Source organism: Myxine glutinosa, chromosome 9 (assembly GCF_964187855.1).
Source record: "Myxine glutinosa chromosome 9, kmMyxGlut1.1, whole genome shotgun sequence".
Classification (NCBI taxonomy): Eukaryota; Metazoa; Chordata; class Myxini; order Myxiniformes; family Myxinidae; genus Myxine; species Myxine glutinosa.
The window spans coordinates 82,896,050-82,922,326 of record NC_136269.1 but is presented as its reverse complement, the minus strand read 5'-3'; the positions used below and the strand labels follow the sequence as shown (position 1 = coordinate 82,922,326).

The window sequence follows — 26,277 nt, the reverse complement described above, 5'->3', positions numbered from 1 at the left end:
ACCTTCACAGGATTTAATAGGTGATTCCGCTGCACTCGTCGTGATAGAAACGGGTGCTATGCACAAAAGGCAGCATTTTGGTGATTGCCATCTTGCCATCCCTACCCATGTTCCTATATACCGCATGAGACCTACCCAACACAACCCTCTTACTAGCACGTTAATGTTTCCTCCCCTCATCTCTCCTTTTGCCTCTTTGTTAATTTCCTTGTCGTATGCAACTCGAGCCGCACTGCCAGTGTGTTGGCTTTTGACACCACCTCTCCCTAGGTGTGAAAAGGATGCAGAGAAGGGAAGGAAGGGAAGAAGATGGTGGAGAATGAATGAACTGGAACATAGGGTAGGAACAAGTATAACGAGGTGGCACCTGTGAACCAACACACACATGCATGTTACAATAACCGGACAGCCTCTATGGAGGTTAACTTGATTAGACCATGCATGGGGTCTTGGTCAATCCAAGCGCTGGAGGGAAAAGTATGAAGTGAGAGCCACGGAAAGACCGCACAGCGATCATAACCCTACCCCTCACACCAGATGCTCTCTGACATCCAATCATCACTCCACATTGAAGGTCAGTCAGCCTTCTTGTGACACCAAAGTAAAAATAAGCTTTACCATAGAGCACATGCTGCTTTGGAGTGTGGGGGTGGGTGAGGGCGGGGGAGAGGGGGGAAACAAACATTCATATGCATGTTAATTACAGGTACGAGGGTGTTGTCCCCAGTATTCCAGGAATAAATTGTAAATTATGAACAGAGCATTTACCCTCCGAGATCTAATGGCTGTATTCCTCTGATCAACTAGTCATGTGGCACACAAACAAAAACGAACACGTTTCAGAGCCAAAGCACATTCTACCCTAAGCAAGGTAATCAAAATTGCCGAATCGTGTTTATTATTCAATAGTGAAGAAAGTGAGGGAAAACGAACTGAAAGCAATGTTTTTACGATTACAAAAATGCACCTTTAATTATTTACTGTTGCAGATAAGACGATACAGTTTGGTAAACAAATGCAAAGTGTGGTTTGCCCATCCAAGGAAAGCATTACTTAGGCTATGATTGGCATTTTAATTAAGTAAAAATGCAATCTTCTTTTGTGTTTCGATCGATCTTGCTTGATGTGATGAAAGAATTCATAGGAAAGTATTATAGATATAAAGGCATTTGATGACCTGGCCAGCAATAGCATGCTGCCATTGAGGAAAATGGCATTAATCAATTCGGGATTAACAGGTCTTTTGAAGCAAGAGCCTGTGAAGTTATTTATTTATTATTTGTCTTTTGAGGTACAGCACACATGATCGCTCAGAAATGTGGCCTCTCGTAGCATTGTTGGAGTTTTCATCACCCGGTGGCGTAATGGTTAAGGCGTCAGCTCTGAGTCTGGGAGGTCAGTGGCTCAATTCCGACACTGGCCGAGTCATACCAAAGACTAAAAATGGTACCCGATACATCCTTGATTGATGCTCAGGGTTTAAAGGATAGATTACGGATACCCCCCATCGGTTGGCATCAGTATGGAGGAGTAAATGTCACCATAATTGCCCCACTGCTTGTGGAAAGAAATGTGACTCAAAAGACGGTGTCACAGGTACCCAGAGTGCCCTGGGACATGCCACATCATCCAAGCTGTGTTTGTCTGAAGTCAAGGCCCATGTTGTCTCATGTATTCGTTTGAATGTGTGTGTGCTATTTGTGTTGCAGCTCCTCCATGAGCCTTAGATCCTCTTGACAAGTGTTGTCAAATTTACGAGAATTGTTTTTTTTTGTTTGTCATCAGCTTCATCATCATAATCATGAAAGGTACATCGATTTTACAAAGTACTACTCCCACAGTTTTGGGGCCAGCCCCAACAAAGTTTCTGTGCAGCTACTGGGGTCCCTGTATGTGATCTCAGATGGGAGGGTGGTTAAAAAAAAATTCTCAAAACATTTTTTGGTTGTCGAGATTTTGGGCTCCCACCCGTGCATAGCATGGGTACCTCGCCAGTATATAAATACATGTGTGAGTGAGTTGTTTCTCTGCAAAGCCTTTTATTTGATTTTTATACAATTACATACCCCTGGGCCAATTGCCCCAAAACTTTCTCTACCACATCATTTTTACAAACGGTAGGACGTCACAATAAACATAGAAGCAATACCCCTGGCGCTCACCTGGAAGAATAAACAGTATACTGCGCTGACTAAAGGTATTTTAAACCAATTTCAATGCTTGCAAGAAGAAAGGGCAGCATGGAGAATCAAACTAACAATCATAAGATTTTAAATAAACAGACAAAAAAAATACCTATTTTGGGGGGCAACCACCACCCACCACCCTCCCACCACGTGTTCCTCCTCAGACCCCAATTTTTCCAATGCCTTGAACAAACATTGGTACATCATGGATGATGAAGGTTGTGGTGACGTTTCATCAAAATTGTGTGTGTAGGTTCTGAGAAAAAAGCAAATACCTATTTTGGGGGGCAAGCCCTCCATAGACCACCTTCGACCCCAATTTGTTAAATGTCAGGAACAAACTTTGGTACAACACCCGTTATTAAGGTTGTGGTCAAGTTTCATCAGAATTGCATATGTAGTTTCTGAGAAGAAAGCAAATACTTATTTTGGGGGGCAACCCTCCCGTAGATCCCCAAAGGGGCAGATTTTTTTAATGTCGTGAACAAACGTTGGTACATCACGGGTGGTGAAGGTTGTGGTAAAGTTTCATCAAAATAGTGTGTGTAATTTCAGAGAAGAAAGCAAATATTTATTTTGGGGGGTCAAATCTGGACCCACTTTGACCTCCGTGCTCCCCCAAAGAGGCAGATTTGTTTTTAATGCCGTAAACAAACTTTGGTACATCACGGGTGATGAAGATCGTGGTAAAGTTTCGTCAAAATAGTGTGTGCAGTTTCAGTGGAAAAAGCAAACTCCTATTTTGGGGGGTCAAACCTGGATCCACTTTGACCCCCCGGTAGACCCCCAAAGAGGCAGATTTTTAAAATGCCATAATATAAACAAACTTTAGTCAAAACACAACAAATATCATTTGTGCTAAATTTAGTCGCAATCCCATCAGCGGTTTTGGAGAAGAAGTTTCAAGTGTTTACGGACGGGCGGACGGACTGATGGACGGACGGACGACGCGCCATCGCACAAGCTCCCCTGAACTTTGTTCCAGGTGAGCTAAAAACTCTCAACTTGGCATCAAATTTAAGTTAAGACACAAAATAACGTTTTAACAGATCGACTGTTGCATGTTGGGTGTCCCACCTGCCGGGGAAAGTGGAGGAGCTTGGCATGCCTTGTGTTAGGTTATTCAATGGTGGGGAATCAAACAAATTGCATTAAAGTATTTATATTCCTGATGCAGAAATAATGGAACCTAATATACAAAGGGTTCACAGTCCCCACAGGACTACACTGAGTGTAAGTAGTCATTGCAGGATCCTGTCGGAACTTTAACATGGAAATGAGGCCATTTGACCCATCATTGCCATGGCGAACTCCTGTGTTACGTTTTGCTTACATTTTTGATGGTTTAATAAATAAATATTAACCATTACTTTCACGTTGTGAGGTACATATAGCTGTTGAGGCAGTTTCATTGGCTAAAGAGTACAATGCTGGACGGGTCGCCACTCTGACGCAGAATACTCAAATGGCTTATTACCCCAGTAAGCCTGTACTTATTTTGCCAACCTCGGAAGGATGACAGGCTGAGTCAACCCACCTGGTGTGTTATTTCAACTTCAATGGCATGACAGGGGCTAAAATTCCAAGACCCTAAGATCTTAAGCCAGCCACCTTAACTGATAAGCAAACACTATTTTGTTCTGGGTGCCTTTAGTAACCCATCGCTAAGCCAACAAGCCAGCCACCCTACAGATTCCTTCTCTAACCTACAGGGGGCACTAGTTATCACCGGTATCCCTGAACAAATTTCAAATTCCTAATCTAACCTACAGGTGGCACTACGTCAGCAAAAACAGCAGCACTTCAAGCAATGATGCGAACCCACAGCCATTTGTGCCACTCGACTGGATGAAGGAATGAATAAGAATTGTAATCAACTTATTAAATACGAGCAGGTAGAGCAGGAGGAGGAAGCAGGAAAGGGAGGGGTGAGGAAGGAAGTGGGGGAAGTAGAAGGGAGAGGGGAGAGGGAGGTGAGGGGAGAGGGAGGGGAAAGATAAACTACATATCAATGCGTTACTAACAGAATTGCCTTCGATCGTTTTTTGCAAAAAAAACAATTTCTTCACAATTACCTAACTATACCCAACATCTCCAGAAATTTTCACGACGATCAAACTAATTTTCGATCCAAAAACGCGATTTTTATTTTTGGAAAAATTGCCTTATGCACAAACGTATTCTCAAAATCGGCGAAGGCAATTATGTTAGTAATGTATCGATATACAGTGCATTCAGAAAGTATTCAGACCCCTTCACTTTTTCCCCATTTTGTTGTGTTGCAGCCTTATGCTGAAATCGTTTAAATTCATTTTTCCCCTCATCAATCTACACTCAATACCCCATAATGACAAAGAGAAAACAGGATTTTAGAAAGTTTTACAAATTTATTAAAAAGAAAAAACTTAAATATCACATTTACATAAGTATTCAGACCCTTTGCTATGACACTTGAAATTTAGCTCAGGTGCCTCCCATTTCTCTTGATCATCTTTGAGATGTTTCTACACCTTGATTGGAGTCCACATGTGGTAAATTCAATTGATTGGACATGATTTGGAAAGGCACACACCTGTCTATATAAGGTCTCACAGCTGACAATGCATATCAGAGCAAAAACCAAGCCATGAGGTCGAAGGAACTGCCTGCAGAGCTCAGAGACAGGATTGTGTCGATGCACAGATCTGGGGAAGCCTACAAAAAAATTTCTGCTGCATTGAAGGTTCCCAAGAGCACAGTGGCCTCCATAATTCTTAAATGGAAGAAGTTTGGAACAACCAGGACTCTTCCTAGAGGTGGCCGCTCGGCCAAACTGAGCAATCGGGGGAGAAGGGCCTTGGTAAAAGAGGTGACCAAGACCCCGATGGTCACTCTGACTGAGCTCCAGAGATCCCACCGTTTCACAGGTCCCACCGTTTTGGGGGGATGGGGGAAGGGAAGGAGGAAAATTTTCCCATGCAAAGAGTGCTTTATAACCTCAGTGTTGCATATGTAAAAAAGGAAATTGCAATACCCTCTGCCACCATCACCAGGTCGCGCTACACGGTGCACATTTACATAGAGAATTTACGCCACTCTCCCGGTCCCCCACACCCCCGAATGAGGCCACGGCCACATAACCTATGTTAGCCCCCCGCCCCTCCCCCCCCCCCCCCCCAGACAAAGTTGTATTTGTATTTGTTCCCCGAGTAAAGTATAAAAGTGTATATAGATGGAGTACAAGGCATTGCTCAAGCAAAAAAGAAATATTAACATATTTGAAATGAGGGCAAATATAATGGAAAAGCAATTACATCCAAATCAGAATCCATCACAAATGTCAAATCATCATTTTACATTTTTGTTTAATATATGCTGGTGAATGTGCCGTTCATCACGTTTCTGAGTTAAGTATGATGACGTTCAGGAAGAATAAGCCGCCTTACCACCAACTTCGACCCTTCCAGAATTGTTTTATTATTTGTGTTGAAATGTCTGGTGATTGTTTTGTATTTATTTATGCGAATGTGTACTTGTATATAACTGTCATTAATCAAAAAGGCTTAGGCACAAAAGAGCGATTTTTGAAAAATTTTGAAATTTTTTATTTATTTATTTATTTTGCCTAAAACACTCACAGGCTCTCACTGATGAACCTCTGAAAGTTTGACGAAGATTCGTTCAGCCATCTCTGAGAAAAATGGCAACACACACACACACACACACACACACACACACACACACCAACGGCTCTCTTATCTAGTAGATGAGCAAGGTACCCGTGTTAAGCAAGTGTGGGAGCCCCAAAATCCCAATGTGTTTACACGCGAAAAATTGCAGCATCTCATCGGTGGAAACCGAGAATCTCGATTGTATTGAGATATTACCGAACCAGCGAATGTTTCCACATGCAGTAAATGGTGAAACGGCAAACGACGAACCCGTGAATGTGTTTACATGTGGAGAGAGAGCAGTTTCATATCAGTGGATACTGAAAATCATAATTAGCTCGAGAAATTGATGAAATATCCCACCCACCTTAGGACACCCGCTGGGACCCCAATAGGTTCCACATAAAGTTGAGCGTGGCAAAGCCCAAAACTGAGGGAGTATTATGGATACGGACGGACGGGCGGACAGACAGACAGACAGTCCTGCTTTATTACTTCCACCACCGAAGGTGGTTTCACCCCTGTCTGTTTGTCTGTCCGTTTGTCTGTGAACAAAATATCCCAAAAAGTTGTGGACGGATTCGGACGAAATTTGGCAGAGATGTAGCGTATGTAACAACGACAAAATTGTTAGATTTTGGTGAAGATCCGGATTCGGATCCGGCTACTAGAATTTTTCAAGTGATTCTTCACCATTGGGAGATCGGGCCAAAAACGATACATAGCGGGATCTCTCAAAAGGTTATGGACGGATTTGGACGAAACTTGTTGGACTGGTCGTGTGTGTGACAAGGAAAAATCGATTCGATTTTGGTGACGATCCGGTTCCGGATCCAGCTAGTATAATTTTTGATTCTTCACCATTGAGTGATATGGCCAACCAGGTGGAGGTTTGCTCTCCACTGAGTGCCGTTCTTGTTGTGTAGATGTAAGTGTGAGTTCACTTGAGTGATAGGGATGAAACTGTTGATCAAATCATGGTTTTTATGCCTCCGCTGACAAAGTCGCAGGAGGCATTATGTTTTCGGTTTTTTTCCGTCCGTCCGTCCGTCCATACGGGCTAAACATCATTTTTCTCAGCAACCACATGTCCGATTGAGGCAAAACTTTCAGGGTAGGAGTGACACCCATGCAGAATGTTTTATGATAATTGTGACGTCATAGGTCACGTGGTATGGCAGCCATCTTGGATTAAAAGCAAATAATTATAAAATCATTTCTCGGAAACCGTTGAATGGAAAAATTTGAAACTTGGCACATTGTCAAGTACTCCCAATGGGGAACAAAAGCATGATAATGATGACATCATCGGTGAAGTGATATACCAGCCAAAAATGTATTAATCGAATTCCTTATCCTAAAAATCTTAAATTGCATGCACATGATCTATAACCCATTTGTATTGAAATATTAAATTGATGACATCATAGGTCACATGGTTTGGCAGTCATATTGGATTGAAGGGAAATATTAAATAATTATATCTCTGAAACCACTCACCCTATTGATGCGAAATTTTACAAATATCATCTAACAGAACTGTTGCATATAGTTTGAAAATGATGTCATCGGTCACGTGGTTTGGCAGCCATTTTGGATAGAAAAACGAACCGTATCCGATCAACACGAAACTTCACAAACATGAACCCCTACCCATACATATGCAGAGTGATGGCATCTACCCGTTGTGGGACTATGCCGAGGCATATTGGCGACACAGTCGTATTGTTCTAGTTTTTTTCTTCTTCTTCTTTTGCTGTTAATATTGAGATATTGTGAATAGTGTGGAATGGAACTTGCAAAGTTAACTTTTATTTATTGATCGTCATTCGGCTAAATAAAGTTTTTACGTACGGTACAACATACTCACATATATGCTCGTCATCCCTCACCACCTCGGGTTCATGCTCACCACACCCAGCATGATCCCCGTCTCCATCCTGTGCGCTCCTCCTGGCCCTGCGCTGTCTCACCTGACTCATTGTCTGCTGACAACAATGCACAATAGGCTGCTCTGCATTGATGGCAACTGATAACAGTGCGCAAAGGGACACAACAAAGAGAAAGGTAGGGAATGTGTGTTTGTATATATTATATATATATATATATATATATATATATATATATATATATAACTGTGAGAAATAGTAGAAACTCCACAGTACGAGCAGGGCGTCTCATTTGTATTAAATAAATAATCGGGAGATTGAATAAGACGCGGACGTAGCTTCAGGACGGTCGATCTTTAATTCTCGACAAGCTTTCGACCAACAAAGGTCTTCTTCTTAGTCGTCCCCAAGCACACTTCGGCTGAACTTGGCCTTGGGGACGACTAAGAAGAAGACCTTTGTTGGTCGAAAGCTTGTCGAGAATTAAAGATCGACTGAAGCTGAATCGAAGCTGAATCGACTGAATGATTTCTCCTGAAGCTACGTCCGCGTCTTACTCAATCTCCCGATTTTATTTAATATATCTATATAGTATATATATCTATAAACATGAGCCTGATTTCATCTCGGCCTTGATCAATTTATCTCCAATAAAGCGGTTATTTAAAATGCCTATATGGACGCCACACGTAACTATAACAACGAGGGGAGAGGAGATACATCCGTGAGTAAAGTACGAATACGTACCAACCAAGAATGGATTCCAAATGAGACGTATGATATTGACTATTGTTTGGGGAATGCCACTCGCCGTACACGTCGATGAAGCAAAGGTGCTTCCTCAGGGGATAAAGGAAATGCTTCAAACAAAGTGGGACGAATAATTTGATATTTACTAATATGTATATATAATTTATTTGAGGAAAACCTCCCACCCTTAACCGCACTTGCGCCGACAATATCCCACTTTTCTCTTTCCGTTACTCCCAACTCTTCTTCCTCTATTCAGTGACTGATCATCTCCATTCCTAACCTTTCATCCACGATGTTCATAAGTTAATTATAAAAACACCAACTTGCTTATTGTTAGATTTACAAATTATAAGCATATTTTGACTGGAATTTTCAACGCTCGACTAAAATACGCCGTTAATGCTTTCGCTCAATGTATGGGAACTCAGCAGTAGAGTCAGCAGTAGTGTTTCGACATGGTCGTGTTGTTAATGAGGATATTTGATTAAATTAGGTTTGTTAAATTCGTCGTTATATTATTAGTGTATGATTTGTATACATAGAAGCATTCGAAAATGCTGTAGCAACCAGGGGAAAGGGGGAAAAAAAGGAAAATACCTCACTTGGAACATAAGGAAGAAAGTGACGTTGCAAAGGCTGTTGTCGTGGCGTTATGGCTTCGTGGGAAGAGATTCAGCGTTTGGCTGCGGATTTTCAGCGAGTGCAGTTGGGCAGCGCGACTCACCGCTTGGCCGAAAGGAACTGTGTGGAACTATTAGCTCTGCTTACCGCTTCAGGCCGTATTCAGGTACCAAACGTACCTTTTCTGTTTTTTAACTCCTCCCACTCCTCCCTCCCCATATGGCACACAGTATATGCTTTACTTTTCCGATTGTGGTGAAATCTCAGGATTTTATTTTAAATATCAAGTGTTCTGTAAACTTTTAGGTTAATCAGAGTGAATACCTTGCTGTTCCAGCGACCTGTACCCCCCACCCTACTCCCGCTGTGCTGTATTTAATGACAACTGCATAAACATACAGATTACAGGGTGTTCCAAAAAGACCTGGACAACCTTGTTAATATATTTACTATTTAGTACCACTACCACAAATGATACAACGATACATTTTGTTTTATATGATACAGAAACCCATAAAGTTTTCCATGTTTTCAGGTCTGTTGGTTTAATGTAAAATGGGGCTTTGTGCGATAGAATGGAATATTTATTGGGTGGTTGTGAATAAATATAGGAAATGCAGGACTGTACGTGTAATTCCATCTTGGTTGTTGATCCTTTTCATTATTGAAGTGCAAAGGTAGCGTTTACCTTTGCAATATTTTACCGGTAAAGTGATTTCATTGGGTAATCCAGATTGTAGTTGCTTCCAGCCCGAAATAGCAAATGTATGATAAAATAAATAATGCCTGTGAAGGTTTGGCTTGTCGGTGTAAATGCTTAGTCATATTTGCCACTACAAAATGACATCATTGCACCAGCCAAATGACCCAAATGATCATTTTACAGGTGCAATAGCATTTGTAAAGGCAAATTATATTGAAACCAGTTGAAGATCTTACTGTAATCTAGGTTATACCCACAAAGGTTGGAGGTGTGCTCATTTACCAAGCAGCTAGCTAGTGCTTGCCAAGCCAGCCGTTCCTTAACGGTTTTGAATGGAGTGCTTGCTCAAATGCTTAAACCACTTGGCGATCTCTCCACAAGAAACTTGGTAAATGAACACACGCCCAATGTTCTTGAGACCCGACCATATATCGACTGTAATCTATATACCCCAAAAAGGAAAGACCCTTTCTGCAGCTCCCATAGTGAGCGGGTGTACTTGTAAATTAAAATGTCGGTCCAGTGCAGTCAGCCATCGTAATGACATCATAGACGTAATGACGTACGGACACAAAACTGCCTCTTCTTTAATATACAGAACATGATCTATTTTAACTTCCAGTACGTTTGCAGTCACCACAAAGGGATTAGTGTTATGATTAGATTGACTATAATATTAACGTTACGTTATCATTATTTCAAAAATGATATCACTATCAAAAAACCGAGGTGAATTCCTTACTTTTATTCTCCGTTAATACTGCGGTTATTAATATTAGTGCCGAACACCGCTCACCATTTATCATGACCCATGCACCGCTTCAATCCATTAACTTTCCATTCATGACATTGGGATTAAAGTGTTATGGTTATATTTACTATAATATTGTTGCGGTTTTGAGTTTTGTACAGTCAGTATAATAAAGGTTAAAATTTCCCCCTCATAGTTAGTCACACAAGCAACATGTAGCCTCGCGATAGTGTAGTTATTTCTTAGTATTTGTGAGCTTAGTCCTTTTCCTGTGTTAGTTCTGCGTTGAGTAGAGTAAGGAGAATAGGTCCTACTTCTACTGACTCTCCAGCCTCCCTAGCCTCCCTAGCCTCATGCCCCTTTGCGCTGACTTTGGTTCATTTTGGGAGAATTAACATGAGGCAGGCCTAGGAGGGTCGGGGCGGAGCCGAATGAGGGCGGCAGAGGAGCTGACGGTAAGCACGAGCCGCCAACCAGGGCTCAGAGGGTGTGGCGGCAGCACTGCGTCACAGGGCGTGGTTGGAAGGTTCGAGGGGGTTCGAGAAGGTTCGGGGCGTATCTATATAAGCGTTGCGCAAAGCCCCCAAGAGGACTCGCGCGCACTGACCAACCAGGAGGAATCGTTGACAAGCAGTTGTTGAGAGCGTCAAAGAACTTTGAGAGATACGCGGGTGAAGAAAGACGCGCATGAACCGGAATACGTGCGATTATAAAGTTACGCTCAGTTGAGCTGGAGGCCGAGCCGCGTACAGTGCATTAAGTCACGCGAGTGAGGCAAAGCGAGTTGACGAGCAGGAGTTGAGAGCGTCAAAGAACTTTGAGAGATACGCGGGTGAAGAAAGACGCGCATGAACCGGAATACGCGAGATTATAAAGTGACGCTCAGTTGAGCTGGAGGCCGAGCCGCGTACAGTGCATTAAGTCACGCGAGTGATAACAGCTGTGTAACCGCCGGCCGCGCTGAGAGATGCGTATTTACCGTTCTACCTCATCGGCTGCTTTTGTTCGGGAGACGTGCTACGAGGTTCCTTCCACCGCCTGCTGCCATCTTCGCGGGACGTGCTGGGACTGTGGAGAGCCGGACGGGGCCGTTCCTGGACGACCACGTCGACGCGTCTGGCTGGAACATCAACCTATCTGCAATTCCCTGTGTGAGTGAGACAGGCCCGAGTCTGGGAAGTAAGATAAGACTGACCAAGTGCTGCTCTGTGTCTCTGCGTCCCGATCATTGTACATACGTGTGGGAATAATAATTAAACCCGTGTTCTTCCTTTTCCATTCGATCGTCCTCGTGATTTCCTCATTGACTAAGCGTGGTACGAATAAAACCGCTCGAATCGGGTTCCACTACTAAGACTGCACGGACCACGTGGTACTCAATCCACTCGGCGTACCCAAATTACACGTGGCTCGTGCGAGGCTTGCTTCATCGCTTTCGTGGCGGCGCAGGGATTTACGTACGAGCGAGACTTGGTCCCGAAACCCGACCTTGCGTTTTGCCCGGAAGAGGCGTTTCAAGTCTCTCGGTTCCGCCAAGCCCAGAAAGGACAAGGGGATTAATCCCCCCTTGGTAAGGGGAAGAAGGGCGGCGGAGAGCCATAACAATATTAACGTTACGTTATCATTATTTCGAAAATGATATTGCTGTAAAAAAAACCGAGGCGAATTCCTTACTTCCTCGGTTATTAATATTAGTGCCGAACACCGCTCATCATTGATCATTAACTATACACCGCTTCAATCCATTAACCTTCCATTCATGACATTGAGATTAAAGTATTATGGATATATTTACGACATTATTATTACGAAAACAATACTACTGAAATGATACACTACTGTATTAAGAAAACTGGGCTTAATTTGTCCGAAGATGAGTCGTCATGCCTAAGGCCTATACGTACCGTCTTGTTGGAAGAGACGTAATGCCGATGCTTTCGATATAAATGCCTTCACTGTGACCCTTAGTCCTCCTGTCAAGTTTGGTTGAGATTGGGTAAGTAATGACCGAATGTATCGGTCAACGATCGTCAGACAGACACCAAATTGCCTATTTAGTATCATAGGTTTTTATAAATGGCAAATTTTTAATGACCCTTTTCTTTGCGAAGCAAAAGGCTTGGAAGTCTTCTCTCCCCCTGCCCCCCCCCCCCACTACCCCCCTGCCCTCCCCCCTTTGCCTCCTATCATTTAATCACCAGTATAGTGCTTTCACATATAGGCTATCAGTACATTTTTGCAAGCTGGAAGGGGAAATTGAGAACGTGGGGAGAGGTTGAAGGAGTGTGAGGGAGAGAATTTATGGGATTTTGATGAAGATCAATATTATTCAATTTTTGTATAGGTTGTAAGACAAAACAACTAAGAAATTGACTGTGGTTTGGGAGTGAGGGGAGGGGCATATGTTTATTCACCAATAGAGCTCATCCAGAAATGTTGAGCGATAGGGTCTATATGATTTTTGTATTTAACTTTCTATTTCTTTGTACCAAAAGTTGCTGCACTCTGTGGATGGGCGTGAGGTGATCACTCCAGTTGCCCTAGCTACAGAGATACTGGACACACTCGCTGCCCATGGTGGCCGCCTTGAGCTGCCTGAGCTGCAGCAACTCCTTGGTGTGGACCTGAGCCACATCACAACCCGTGTCACAGAACTGTGCCGCCGACGCAGTGATCTGCAATTGGTGGCTGGTCAACTCATTAATGATGCGTACATGGATCGGTTGGCAGATGAGGTGTGGCTGGGAGAGTAGTGTTACCAAAATTGGAATTTTCATGTATTCTTTGTTGCTATGTTTTTGCTATGATGTGTTTTGCTGCAATGTTATACTCATTTTTCGGTTAGTGTATGTGGCCGTAGAATGGACATGGTATACAGCAATCGCTTAAGTGGTCGTTCTTACTCAACAGTGTTTGGACATGAGCAAGTCCTTTCATTGTGTCGAGAAAGAGTCTCATAAGAGCGTGACATGCATGAGGTTCACCTGGCATGCTTAGGTGTGACCATAGAAGCCTGATGTTTGTGTGTGATTGGTCCTTGGGGCACAAGAAGCTGTGTTTGGATGAGGAGCATAAAGAGAGCAGCAACGGGGAGCTTGAGCTATCGGTTGTTCCCTGGGCTGACTCTCCAATACCTTTACAGCTGTCTTTTGGACCCTCTCGCTTATCTTTGCTCTTGCACTCTTCTCAAGAGACTTCGACACATTTAGTTAGAGGTACTTTGTGGGTTCAGCATTGCTTTTCGTTATGCTGCAGGTGTCCTACTCATGATTCTCTTAGCTGACACTCAAGGCGTCAATCCTCGGACAGTCTTTCCACTCCTTTGAGCACCTGGATCAACACGTGTCCCTTTGGGGGCCATGCCGTATTTAAAGGCATTTTGCAATCCTATTGATGGTGCTCCATGCCATTTGTCTTTCTGCTGACTACCTATTATGAGGTGGGATCCTTCCTTTGTGACAATCCAGGGCCGAGTTGCTTCAGACATATGGAAGCTGATGGGGCCTGTGAGTGTGACCCAAAAACATTTTCTGTCCTCTTTGAATGAAAGTTGCTGGAAAGACTTGTCTCACCATGGTATCGTGCCATTTCAATCATGAAACCCCTTCATTCCAATGTTGCTTTGCGGTCCATTTTACTATGGACTTCGTTATAAAAAAAAACTCTTTGTGCCTGCTTCTGTTGTGTATTACACCCTCGAGATCTTCCCTGGCCATTTAGGATTTCTGTGCACCCCTGAATGAAGCACATGGTTTCTGAGATTGGTTAAATACACCTAGCATTGAAATAAAGTGCTACTTGATACAGTCTGACCAATCCCCTTTCAGTGCTGTGGTTAAGGATACGATTTGTGGTTCGATAATAGACTGAGGTAACTGTGCTAATTAGTATTTTTGCATTACCGACATTGTGGTGCGATTCCTGGTTCCCCAAGCACTGTAGTTTGTGAGCGTCTTTTATTAACTGTTTGGTATCGGGGCACACAAGCGCTCGAGCTGTGCTTCAGTGTGGCATCCGCCTTTGGAAATGGTAGTATCTGGTCGTGCCCTGTGGGCGGCCGCAGCCCCCTGAGCTTTGAAGCCAAATTAAGATTATTTGATTAAAGAGCAAAAAAATTTTTTATTGTTCATATGGACATGGAAAAGTTTACTTTTGACTTGTTTATTCAGCTACAAACCTGGCACAACCCCAATAATCTGTCGCACCAGACGCTTTTTTGCATTCGTTGGTAGCTGTGGAATCTTTGTAAACGCCTTGACTGGACAAAAGCAAAGATACTCCTTTATTTATATTATATATATATATATATATATATATATATAGATTTGTTCCTTTTCAATGCTTGTAATTGTAAGACAGGAATATTTCAAAAAATATATATTACCAAGTAAAATGATTAAAAATAATTTTTGGTATTTACTGCAAAAAGGAAAAGTTCTGATTACTTGTTGTATGTTTTGTATTATTTTCTCTGACTTCCTTTGTCTATGCATGTGTGTCTTTCTAAGGTTTGGGACCGTCTTTCTGTTGCTGGCCGTGTGAGCACCAGTGAACTCTGCCGCACCTACTCCTTGCCTCGTGACTTCATAGTGAAGCGGTTGTGGAGTCATTTGGTTGACAATCACGGTGTTCAACTTACACCAGATGGAGAAGGATTTGTCACCGGAGCATTTGCTGCCCGACAGAGAGCTAAGGCTCGAGGGGTTTTGAGTGCATTGACCCGGAGCACGGTCATCTCGAACCTTGTATCAAGACACAATTTAGATGAGGACCTATTCACCTCTATCATGAATGAGCTTGTGATGTCTTCCCGCTTAGCAGGCTCAATTAGCAGCTCACAGAGACAACTTGCTCGGTATACTCCAAATGTATTTTCCCAGTGCCAAGCAGCTTGGGTGGACTCTTGTCTTCGCCTCAACGGTTACTTGGATTATGAAGATCTACGCAAGGCAGGCGTGGCAGATCCTGAAGGTTTCCTTCACCGACGTTACCTTGATCCTCCCCTGACACCTCTCATTTCGGGATGTCTGGGTGACGTCTTCTGGAGCCGGGCAGAAACTGAGATCGAGGAATCTTTGAGGTCTGGCAGCTGGATAGATGTGCTCAATGTGCTGCCACCATCTTTTACAGAGCAAGATACCAGCTTGTTCTTGAGGCACTGGATGCAACATGTTGCTGCAAATTGTGGTGTAAAATGCAGTGGAGCAAAACGTGGTGTGCAAGCTTCATCGTGTACCAACCCTTCTGATTGTTCTCCATCTTCCATCACTGCACCACTACCTTCCTATTTGGTTATACTAGACCGGTACATTGCGAGTCAGAAATTTCTCGCTCAATGCTTGGAAGCACTGCGTCCTTCTGTTATACATCTAGTCAAACAAACTGCAATGACTGGGCCTGCGATAGTGTATTCAGAAAATGACTTTCGTGCAGAGAAGCAGGCCTCCTCACAGCTGCCAGTATCCCACTCTCGAACCAATGAGATGGGTGAGCGCCTGAGCAAGAAGGATCAAAGACGAAAGAAGGCGCAAGAGGGACCATTGAGCGGTGGAAAAGGGAGTGCAGGTGGGGGTGGTGGTGGAGGAGGAGGAGGACGGGGTGCGAGGGAAGTTCGAACACGAAAGGCAAAGCGAAAGCTTGCTCCTAAAGTTGGCGAAGGTGTAGAAAAGGACACTGAAGATGATGGTAACAGAAGCAGCGTCATCACAAATGAAGAGGTGATTGCTATTTTGCTGGCTGATATTCCAGGCCTTGATGATGATGAAGAATTTGTTGCAGCTGTTGCTGCGGAACTCGCTCGTCCACTTGCTCATTGCTACGAGGATGAAATGACAACCTTTCGTGCAACCATATGCCGGCCAGCTGTTCCATCGAGTGAGGACAAAGAGGAGACCATAGATGTAGCCGAAGAGTTGACCAATGCATTTACTGCATTGCGTGCATTTGATCAAAGTGCATCTGCATTTGACGACGACATATACAGCCACATATCCCGCCACTTGCTCCGAACACTGGGAAATGAGGCGACGGCTCTATTATTCGCAGCCGTGGGACCTGGAGGCCGAGGAGGCCAGCTTCTATCAACAGATGCACGTTTAGGTCAGCTAGCCTGCTTACCCAAGGATCTGCAAGGCCCCCTCACCCTGCTGAATAATGCTGTTGGTGGAAAAAGTGTAACTGAATACTTGACGAGCCTTGATGAAGCTGTTCGGGCCTGTGGTTACAGGATGCATAAAATTGATCACAAGAGGGAGAAACTTATATGGTTGCGTCACGAGGAAACACTACGTGAGCAGCTCTCCTCCTGTGACAGTCCACCTGAGGCCCTGCGGTTGGCTGTTACTTTGTTAGCTGCCCGTGTGAGTAAAGGCCCGATTAATGTACCACCCCGGGCAATCCCACGTCTGCTTGCAGACGTGGTGGTCGGTTTAGGAGAATCTGAGCGGGCACTCCTTTTTCGTTATCGTGAACTTGTGACGCAACAACTGAACGCTGAGCAAGGCCGGGCAGCAAGTCAAGTCGAAGTTTCTGAAGAACTTGGACAGTTGCTCCCTGCTCTTAAGGCTCTTGCGTTATGTGCACCTGAGTTTTCTGGTGATACTGATATAGCAAAAGTCTAGGATGGCTTCGAGGTAGGCACACTCGCCTCTGAGTCATCTAGCCTGTGCTCGAATCCTGACCCAGCTACAAACTGTCGTTCTGGTGTCTCGCAGGCAAGCAAGGCATCAAGGTGTGTACCTTCCTTCGGATAGATGTTAAATCGGGCATCCCGTCTGCCAGAATTAGTTGAACGTTAAAGATCCAATGGTGTCCTTCATCGAGCTTTCGCCTGCACCCTGGCTAAATTCCAAAAGTATCATGCGGCAGGATGGACGATGGCAAGAGGTAGTGATGTACTGCAAACTTGGAAGTCCTGGATGGGAGTTAACAGACTGGGAAAAAGAGGTTCCACAAGTGGGAGGGAGACTGGTTCAAAGGAGCGGTGGTGCGCATTGTCAAATGGGAAAGAAAACAATTCTACTTTGGAAATCTCCCTTCCATAAGATAAAGGTTATATGAGGCTTTTTAAAATCTTCACCAAATTGTATTCTTAATTATCTTCATGGCAGGACAATGATCAGTGTGCAATCGGTGTAGTTACCCAGTATGTACTTAAAAAAAAATCTGGTGGTGTGTTTGGCCTGATTGTCACATGCATGCATTTTGCACCCTGGCATATGTGTTGGAGAACAGTTAAGAATACATTTCCTCAATTGTTTGATGAAGAGTTGAATCATAGTTCTTTTTTTTCCTCCCCTCCCTTCTACCCCTGCCTACTTAACCCCTCACCTGCATTAACCCATGGCAATCATACCTGGAGGTGTTCTGGTGTGATCTCGTGTGTGTGTGTGTGTGTGTGTGTGTGTGTGTGTGTGTGTGTGTGTGTGTGTGTGTGTGTGTGTGTGTGTGTGTGTGTGTGTGTGTGTGTGTGTGTGTGTGTGTGTGTGTGTGTGTGTGTGTGTGTGTGTGTGTGTGTGTGTGATTATTATTATTTTTTTTTTTTTAATAGAGAAATGTGCTCACTGTGTACACATTTTCTGTATGCAAAATTTGCATTCCACCTTACGTATTGCTCAAATTTTACTCACCCAGCAATGTGAATTGAGGCCTTCGATGTCAGATATGAGATCAGGGCCGTCTTACTTGACATATCTCGTGCCTTCGATATGGTCTGGCACCCCACCCTGCTCTCCAAGCTCTCCTCGTATGGTATCTATGGAAATCTCCACACATGGCTTGTGGACTTCCTCTACCCTCGGAGCCAATGTGTGGCACTCAAAATAATCCTTTCATCTCCTCTCCGTGTCAAGGCTGGAGTGTTCTGGACCCAGTCCTATTCCTGAACTGCCTTTAGAGACCATTATTCCCCGCAGAGCAGGGGTTGGCCTTTTTCGGGCACCGTGGTCCCCTTTTTGAAGCAATGTTTTATGGCCGGAGGCCCTTCCTGCCGCTAACACTGTTGGTGGCCTCTTGCGACACGCAGGGAATTACCAGTGAACTGGAATTTGGAAGAATGACATTGCTGACCGACCTTGGAAGAATGACAAGCTGAGTCAACTCCCCTAGCATTAATTCAGCGATCGACCAGGATTCGAACCCAGGATCCGAGAATCCAAAGCCGGCACCCTAACCGCTAAGCCAACACCCAGTTTTATTCCTGATGTTCATAAATTGATCTATCTTTGACTCTCTCCAAAATCCCCTTTATCTATTGCCTGATGACTCTATCCTCTGCAGTGACATCCTTCAGACAGACACTCTGCAGCCTCCTCCCTCTCTTCAGACTTTGAAAAAAATCATAAGCTGGTCAAACACTTGGAACATGTTTTTCAATCCTGACAAATGTCAGACACTCACTATCTCTCTCCAAAAGGACCATCTGGCAAACCCTTACATCTAATTTCTTAGCAATCCTCTTGAGAAAGCTCAGTCATTCAAACTCCTGGGTCTCACTATCAGCCATGATCTCTCTGGGCAAACCACATTTCAAAGTTGGCCTCCAAAGCCAGCCGCCGACTGGGCATCCTCTGTCTTGAAGTCCTTCCTTCACACCCGAGCTCCTCACCACATACAAGGCCTTCATCCACAGCTTGGAGTAATGCTCTCCCCTCTGGGCTGACTCCTCTGCCTCACATCTTGCTCAGCTTGGTCATGGAAACCAAGAACTTCAAGATTATTGGAATCTCCCACGATGAAGCGGTGTCTATCATTTCACAATTACAGGTCGTTGGTCTCTCTGTCTTCTACCATCTCCTCTCTGGTCTTGCACCCTCTGCTCTGTCTATACTTTGTCACCCCCAGGTTTCTGCAGGGCTCACATAGTCCACCATCAACCTCATTCTGGTGAAACTACCTAAACTGCTCAACCTCCACTCATTTGTTATTTTTTCCCACCTGTGGAATCAACTTCCATATCCTCTTCAATTTCATTCTTCCCCCCCAGGTCTTCATGACAGCTGCTCACCACCAGATAATCCCCAATCCAAAACCATGATCTTTTCTACCCTCGTTAACCCCACCCAAATCCCCCCACCTTCCAATTTTCCAGTTTTCTCTCCTTGCAGTTTCCTTCTGTATCTATCTTGTCCACACTTTGCATCCTCTGCATCCCTATTATCCACCCCATGCATGCGTGTTTTTCGTCCTGTTTTTGTCTGTTGTCCCCTGATCCGTTTACTGTACTAGCTTTCATGAGCCTCAACTATTTATCCAAAAATATATATAGTGGAGTGGAGTTCTCAATAATATATTGGAGTTCTGGCAAGCTGAGTCCCAAGTGCTGAAAGTGTCAGTGAAAGCCAGTCCCAAAAACCTTTCATAAAAGACTGATGGAAATGATTGAAGGTGTACATTTGTCAAATATACTCGTAATTAGGTTTTTACCACTGGCCATGTTATTATGATTTTTCTACACTCGTGAATTTTGCAGTCCTCCACAATACAAGTTGGGTGATTTGGGACATCAACGTATGGTTAAATTTTGAGTTGATTATGTGTTGGAACGTGCTATTGGAGATACTATAACACTATGCAGCAAACAATATAATTCCAATCTTCTTGAAAGAAATGGGGCATAGCACCATCATGGGTGGTTTTTGGGGGCGGGGGGGGGGTGTGGGGGGGGGGGTGTGAGGTTATGGACAAGTTGGTTAGGTGATCAGAACAAGCTGATTCGACTTTGTTTCAGGTCCGGATCCAGAATGTTTCTGCGCATCACATATGGGGTATGCTCTACCCTGCTCGACATTCCATACATTTCAGCAAATAAGTTTTACAGCCGGATGCCTTTGCTGATGCCATTTTTCCCCCTCCATCAATCCAAGTTGATGTCTTCCAACAACAGCAGCAGCAAATAATCTCTTTTTTTTAATCAACAAAAGGAAACCACTGATCACCGAAACATGTGTCTGAAGATATTTGTAGACGTTTTAGGAAAGGCAGGGGAGGAGGCAGGATGTTTGCAGTTTTTTTTAACCTCGTTTGAGAGATTGGATCACAGTGGTTGATGGAGTTGTTGCAGAAGAACACTGATAGCGCACCACAGAAGCAGGCTTTGCTTCTGATTCCAATTATCTGGTTTCAAACTTGACCAATTTTATGCACATCAAAAAAGCAAACATTGCATGTAAATAACGTGATCACCATACAAGGAAGCAGTCAGTCTCTTCTTTTGTAAGTAGCACAAGGCTGCGAGTAAAATCATCGGCCGAGGGTGTGGCTTTACAGCTGATGCAATGCCCTCTGCTGGTTAGGGCAAGAAGTTGTAATGTTAGCTCGCCTACTCTTCACGAAGGACATTGTGGGATATTTGAGGTTCATCAACAAATACCATCAGCCGGGACGCTCGGTTTAACGTTGATCCGAGGGACAGCACCCACATTGAAAAATCGGCCTGCCCTCCAAGAAACCAGGAGGACAATTTGGACCTGGGCCAAGATTCCAACCGGGGCTAATCTCAGTGGTGAGTGTGCGTGCCTGTAGGCCATCCTGCCAGCCCTGAAGGCTGTCTTGACATGACTAAAAGGGACAAGAAGATAAACGAATGAATCAGATAGAAAGCAAAATTCTTGACATAATGGTCATTATCCAAAAAACTGAAATTGTCTTGGGCTGGACATATAGCAACAATAATGGACAACGGGAGATAATAACCATTACAAACTGACAATGTAGAGAAAGCACTGGAGGATGCAACAGAGGTAGACAAAAAGATCAGATGGAGAGATGATAAATTGAAACATTTACTGAAATACATTGGCTTCAATTTACATGGAATACAAAATAATGGACCATATTGAAGGAGGCCTTCATCCCGCAGTGTACTAAATAGGCCGATGAAGTCAAGTCAAGCATCAAAGGAGTAAAGGTGTATCGGTTTCACATGTTCAACAAAATGGACCTTGAGGCTCAACTTGGTTTTGGAATCGATAACCATTCCTTTCACACAGTGGGGTGCTTAGGCCCACCTTGGCTAAAGAGTACAATGCTGGACGGGTCGCCACTCTGACGCAGAATACTCAAATGGCTTATTACCCCAGCAAGATGGTACTCATTTTATCGAACTCTGGGAGGATGATAGGCTGAGTCAACCCACCTGGTGTTATTTCAACGGCATGACGGGGGCTCCAGCTCAAGACTCTAAGATCTTAAGAAGCCAGCCACCTTAACCATTAAAACAAACACCAGACATTGTTTTGGTATTGCAAGGAGGCAAAGAATGGTGTACATTGAGTGAGTCAGGACAATAAAAACACCAAAATATGTACATAATGAAAAGGAACATGAGAAATAACGGTAAGAATGGAATGCAGGGAAAAGGGAGAGTGGGAAAAATCCAAAAGTATTTTTTTTGTAAGAGACCCAGGCAGATGAGAGCAAGACGAGTGTCCACCATCCCACAAAGGCATCCTGGCTAGCCTGATCACATGTAGTCACATTGTTACATTGCAATTGTCGTGTACAGTACCACAATGTGAAAAGAAATACCTGGTGACAAAATTTGGCAAGCTAAACACCGCCATGACCATCACCTGTCTCTTTGACCACGTCAGCCAGGAAAGACTTCAGGTGGGTGGATATGGTCGCTGTGAAAATCACCTCCCGCATCGTTGTGATGGTGATGATGGTCACCTGCTGTATGGAGACCATTGTGCTGCCAGCAGTGGAGCTTGTGTGCAACAAAGGCCATGACAAGCACCAACATGAGAAGAGAGACCAGCAGATGGATCCCGATGCCTGGGCGTTCCCCAAATACTCCACAGCAATGTCGCTTTGGAAGAATGCGAGCTCTGTGTGCGAGGAGGTTGGAAATACAGTTCATGTCATTATTGTAAAACAAGACCGAAATTCTAACTGCGGCGAAGCTGGCCTTGTTTGATACTTTATTTGAAAAGGATAGTGTGACATGTGTGGAGATTATATATGAACATAAACATATAGATATTGCATATGGCATATACATATTACACATAGCATATACTATATGTAATGATTTCATTTACATTTCATCAGTTATTGCTTCAAGCTTCTACAAACACTTCACTGTTTACCACATTTACTTGATTACTCTTGTAGTGTAGCCACATACTGAGACTCTACAAATTAGCAGCCGGAGTACAATGTTATAATATCAGTACATGATCATCAACTTCTTACAAACTACAAGGACATCTTCAATAACAGCATTCGATAATTATCTCCATTTGTGATTGGTTACTACTCTAAGTTGATAAAAAAGAAAAGTAGGAAAGACAACTGAAGCTGCAAGAAGTCCCTGAAATTATAAATAGGAGCTTCTTATACTTGTGCAGAAATAAAATATAGGAGCTTCTAATACTTTTAGCAAGCCTAGCCTTAGACTATAGTCTGGAGGCAGTGATGTAGGGATTGTTATGTGATGGCAATACTGGTAGCTACTCTCTAAACCAACATCATCCCTACCTTGTTTAGGACCTTGTTTAGACTGTAGACTGTAGTTTTACCTTTTTTAGACTGTAGTTTGTCATCCCTACATTGCCTTTTTAATTTAGCATACATTTTTTTTTTATTCACTTGTTTCTGTAATTTTTTTACAATGTGGAATAACACAATGGTATATGGTACTCAGAGGATACCCAATCTACGCACGGGTGGGAGGCCACAAGCAAACAGACAATGCAGAAACAGCGAATGTTAAAGCATGAAACCAATAAATTCCACATTCCTGTAGCACCTTCAGTCGCACGTCAGACATCGATAGCAAGTTGGTGAAGGACTTCCATGAAAAACATACCCGTACGCAAACAAATGGGTACATTCACGGATAAAAACATCGATCGTGGGACTGTGGCGAATCTGCAAATGGCGATCCGCGAATTTCACGTTTAGAAAGTAGAAACCATCACGGCATGTCGTCACTCACTTGAACTCGGTCTCTTTTTTTAATTCCAAACAGCATAACTCCAATCACAAATTAAATACCATTCATAAAAAAAATTAACTTTTAACAACATTGTTAATGTTTCCTTCATTGTAAAAACTACCAAGTCAACAGTTAAAAGGATTTTGAGCCGATAGGTGTTACAGCCTTGGCAAGATCGATGGAGACAGCAATCTGTTAGCTTATACACCACCCAAATAGCTATGTGGATTTCTCTCATGTAGAGGTTAAACCCACGCCGTTTGAACATTGGCCGAGGTCATTATTTACTTTTAATGATGTTTATATACGAATCAAAAAGAAGATAATTGGTTTTGGATCGTCCTTTCCGCATATCTCGTGGGATTGTGAGTTGGAGAGACAACCGTGATGGCGGGGAGGGGGTTGGCATTCTCTCAAGCAGGGATTCAACCCATGTCCTTATAAAAGCTCTTTGTCTGAGGTCGTTATTTTTAACTGTGTGTTTTCATTCGTCAGGTTGCGATTGGTGCAGCCGTTTGTGCGGTACCCGGGAAAATAATGTTATGCGGGAGTCCAAACCAGAAAATGCTGGAGACCAAAGCTGAAATTGGAAAAACAATATAGCCTATTTTACTCCAGGGGGTCCCAGGATTACCCACCCAAAATATCGTTGCGATCGGTTCAGCCGTTTTTGCGGTACCTTCGACCACAAACAGACGGACAGACGTATGGACAGACGGACATTTGGTGAATTATAGTAAGATGAAGATAAATTCCTGGGTTTGACCGATCTCGTTTTTTCGTTTTTTTTTTTTTTTTGCTTTTTCCATGGTCTGGAGAATTGAAAAGGGATCCCTGCCTCGACAATCAGCTGAGCAGACCAGGTGGGCTCTCATATGTAGCCTAAGCGAGTTTTTAAAGAAGATAATCCAACTTTAGATTTGTATGTAGCAGATGGGACCGACATTTTTTTCCACGCCATCCCTACATAGAGAGTACTAGCGTACTCTGATACAGAAGATGTCGGTCGGTGGAGTCAGCCGCCATACGCCATAATGACATCATAAACGTAATGACGTAGAGTGGCAGACGTGACGAACGGACACAAAACTGCCGCTACTTTAATATATAGAAGATGATATATTTGAACCTCCAGTAACTTTGCAGTCACCACGAAGGGATTAGTGTTATGATTTGATTTACTTTAATATTAACGTTACGTTATCATTATTACGAAAATGATATTACTATCAAAAAAAACCAAGGCGAATTCCTTACTTCCACGGTTATTAGTACCGTACACCGCTTATCATTGATTCATGAAACCATACACTGCTTCAATCCATCAACTTTGCATTCACGACATTGGGATTAAAGTGTTACGGTTATATTTACTATATTATTAGCGCTGAGGAAGCGCCTCTAGCGAATGACTTCCAGCCAGTGTAACGCGAATTCCTGTCACAGGAATTCTGAGATCATATAAGTGTGACGTGGCAGTTCCTGATTGGTTCGTGTTGGGGAACCCTTTCTCGCTGCCGACGTGACGTAAATTCGCGCACGCGCACTGGTGATACAAATTGCATACAAATTATACTTCCTCCTAGAAATTCCATGCCCGAACCTCAGCGCAATCCAAGAGGATTCACTTGTTATTATTATTATTATTATTACGAAAACGATACTACTGAAATGATACTACTGTATTAAGAAACCTGGACTTAATTTGTCTGAAGCTGCCTGAAGGTGAGGCATGAAGCCTAAGGCCTATACGTACCGTGTCGTTGGAAGAGCCGTAACACGTCTATGCTTTTGATATCTGATGGTCATTTTAACAATCGGTTTGTGTTTCACACTGAATGAAAATCGTAAAGGTAGAGCATGGCGATTGTGATATATGACAGGTTTGACGATATGTTCGGCCTGAACGGCGTATTAATCAAAATGGCGGAGTGTGGAGTCAGCTGTTCTTCGCTGTAATGACACCCTGTCATGTGACCAGATCCTTAGCTCTGATTGGTATACGTTTGAGGGGACATACATACATACATACAGACGGACAAACACTGTTCTCGACTGCATTGCCCTATGGGCTATGCCATAAAAAGTTGTATCAATGACACATCCATCTATGTTTGCACACAAAATCACTTGCAGACATTGGCTTAACAGTTAAGGTGGCTGGCTTAAGATCTTAGAATAGAGGCTTGAGTTCAAGCCCCTGTTGTGCCGTTGAATTAACACCAGGCTGGTTAACTCAGCCTGTCATCCTTCTGAGGTTGGCAAAATGGGTACCAGCTAACTGGTGAGGGGGCACTACATCAGCGGCACAGCCACGCCCCCAGAGAATGATGACCGAAGCAGCTGCATCATAAATATTTGTTTACCCAGAAACACCCGCTCCATCGGGTAGCGGGCAGAGGGGAAGGGGTGTGGTCAGTAAGCAATGTGCCCATCCCCCTCACTCGCGGGGGATGCCCCAGCACATGTGCAAAATGTGGTGGAGATCGTCACAACCGTGGAGTGTACGGCACCATCTCGTGTCCATGTCGATCAGTGCCGATTGTAATAAACGGGCGGAGCGGAATGTTGGCATGTGTTCCAAGGACACCGCATTCTTGACTTGACAGGACAAAAGCGATTGCGCAGAAGGCAACCGCACTGTAAAATAGCAAGCGGTGCAACTGGTGTCAACGAACCACCAAAACAACACCACTCAATCCACCACTATTTTAACGGTCCAACCCAAACTACCTTGTGGGTTGTGGGTCGTCGGCTCGGGAAAGAAAGGTATTGGGCCGAATC

At 43.7% G+C, this 26,277-nt stretch overlaps 3 protein-coding genes and 1 long non-coding RNA gene across 5 annotated transcripts in view; 2 read left to right on the top strand and 2 right to left on the bottom strand.

Annotated features, from left to right (window-relative positions):
* Nucleotides 1-8,735, bottom strand: part of DPY19L3 (dpy-19 like C-mannosyltransferase 3) — a 69,568-nt gene extending 60,833 nt beyond the window's left edge. Inside the window, exons 1-2 of the mRNA XM_068103147.2 lie at nucleotides 8,473-8,735; nucleotides 7,707-7,821 (exon numbers count right to left, since the gene is read on the bottom strand). Coding sequence (XP_067959248.1) covers nucleotides 7,707-7,818 — 112 coding nt within the window. The 5' untranslated portion in view covers nucleotides 7,819-7,821; nucleotides 8,473-8,735. The remainder of the gene's footprint in view (nucleotides 1-7,706; nucleotides 7,822-8,472) is intronic.
* The window catches only part of LOC137417302 (vacuolar protein sorting-associated protein 4A), a 297,125-nt gene that overhangs the window by 239,879 nt on the left and 30,969 nt on the right, over nucleotides 1-26,277 (top strand). The gene's annotated exons all lie outside the window — the stretch shown is intronic.
* Nucleotides 8,917-17,818, top strand: UFL1 (UFM1 specific ligase 1). Its single transcript, XM_068103146.2, has 3 exons — nucleotides 8,917-9,265; nucleotides 13,049-13,288; nucleotides 15,062-17,818. Exons 1-3 carry the CDS (start codon nucleotides 9,131-9,133, stop codon nucleotides 17,171-17,173), a joined length of 2,487 nt encoding a protein of 828 aa, XP_067959247.2. The 5' UTR covers nucleotides 8,917-9,130; the 3' UTR covers nucleotides 17,174-17,818.
* Nucleotides 20,663-22,384, bottom strand: LOC144893628 (uncharacterized). Of its 2 annotated transcripts, none has more exons than XR_013624543.1 (2): nucleotides 22,080-22,384; nucleotides 20,663-21,110 (listed from the first exon to the last, which is right to left on the bottom strand). It is a non-coding gene; the product is annotated as an uncharacterized LOC144893628 (long non-coding RNA). The 2 variants fall into 2 exon arrangements; XR_013624544.1 differs by having other exon boundaries at nucleotides 22,124-22,260.

What these genes read in the sequence shown, in the direction of transcription:
- UFL1 (XM_068103146.2), top strand. Translation starts at nt 9,131, where the DNA reads ATGGCTTCGTGGGAAGAGATTCAGCGTTTGGCTGCGGATTTTCAGCGA. An exon ending in CCGCTTCAGGCCGTATTCAG is followed by an intron (nt 9,266 to 13,048) that starts GTACCAAACGTA and finishes TTGTACCAAAAG; the next exon opens with TTGCTGCACTCTGTGGATGG. An exon ending in TGGATCGGTTGGCAGATGAG is followed by an intron (nt 13,289 to 15,061) that starts GTGTGGCTGGGA and finishes TGTCTTTCTAAG; the next exon opens with GTTTGGGACCGTCTTTCTGT.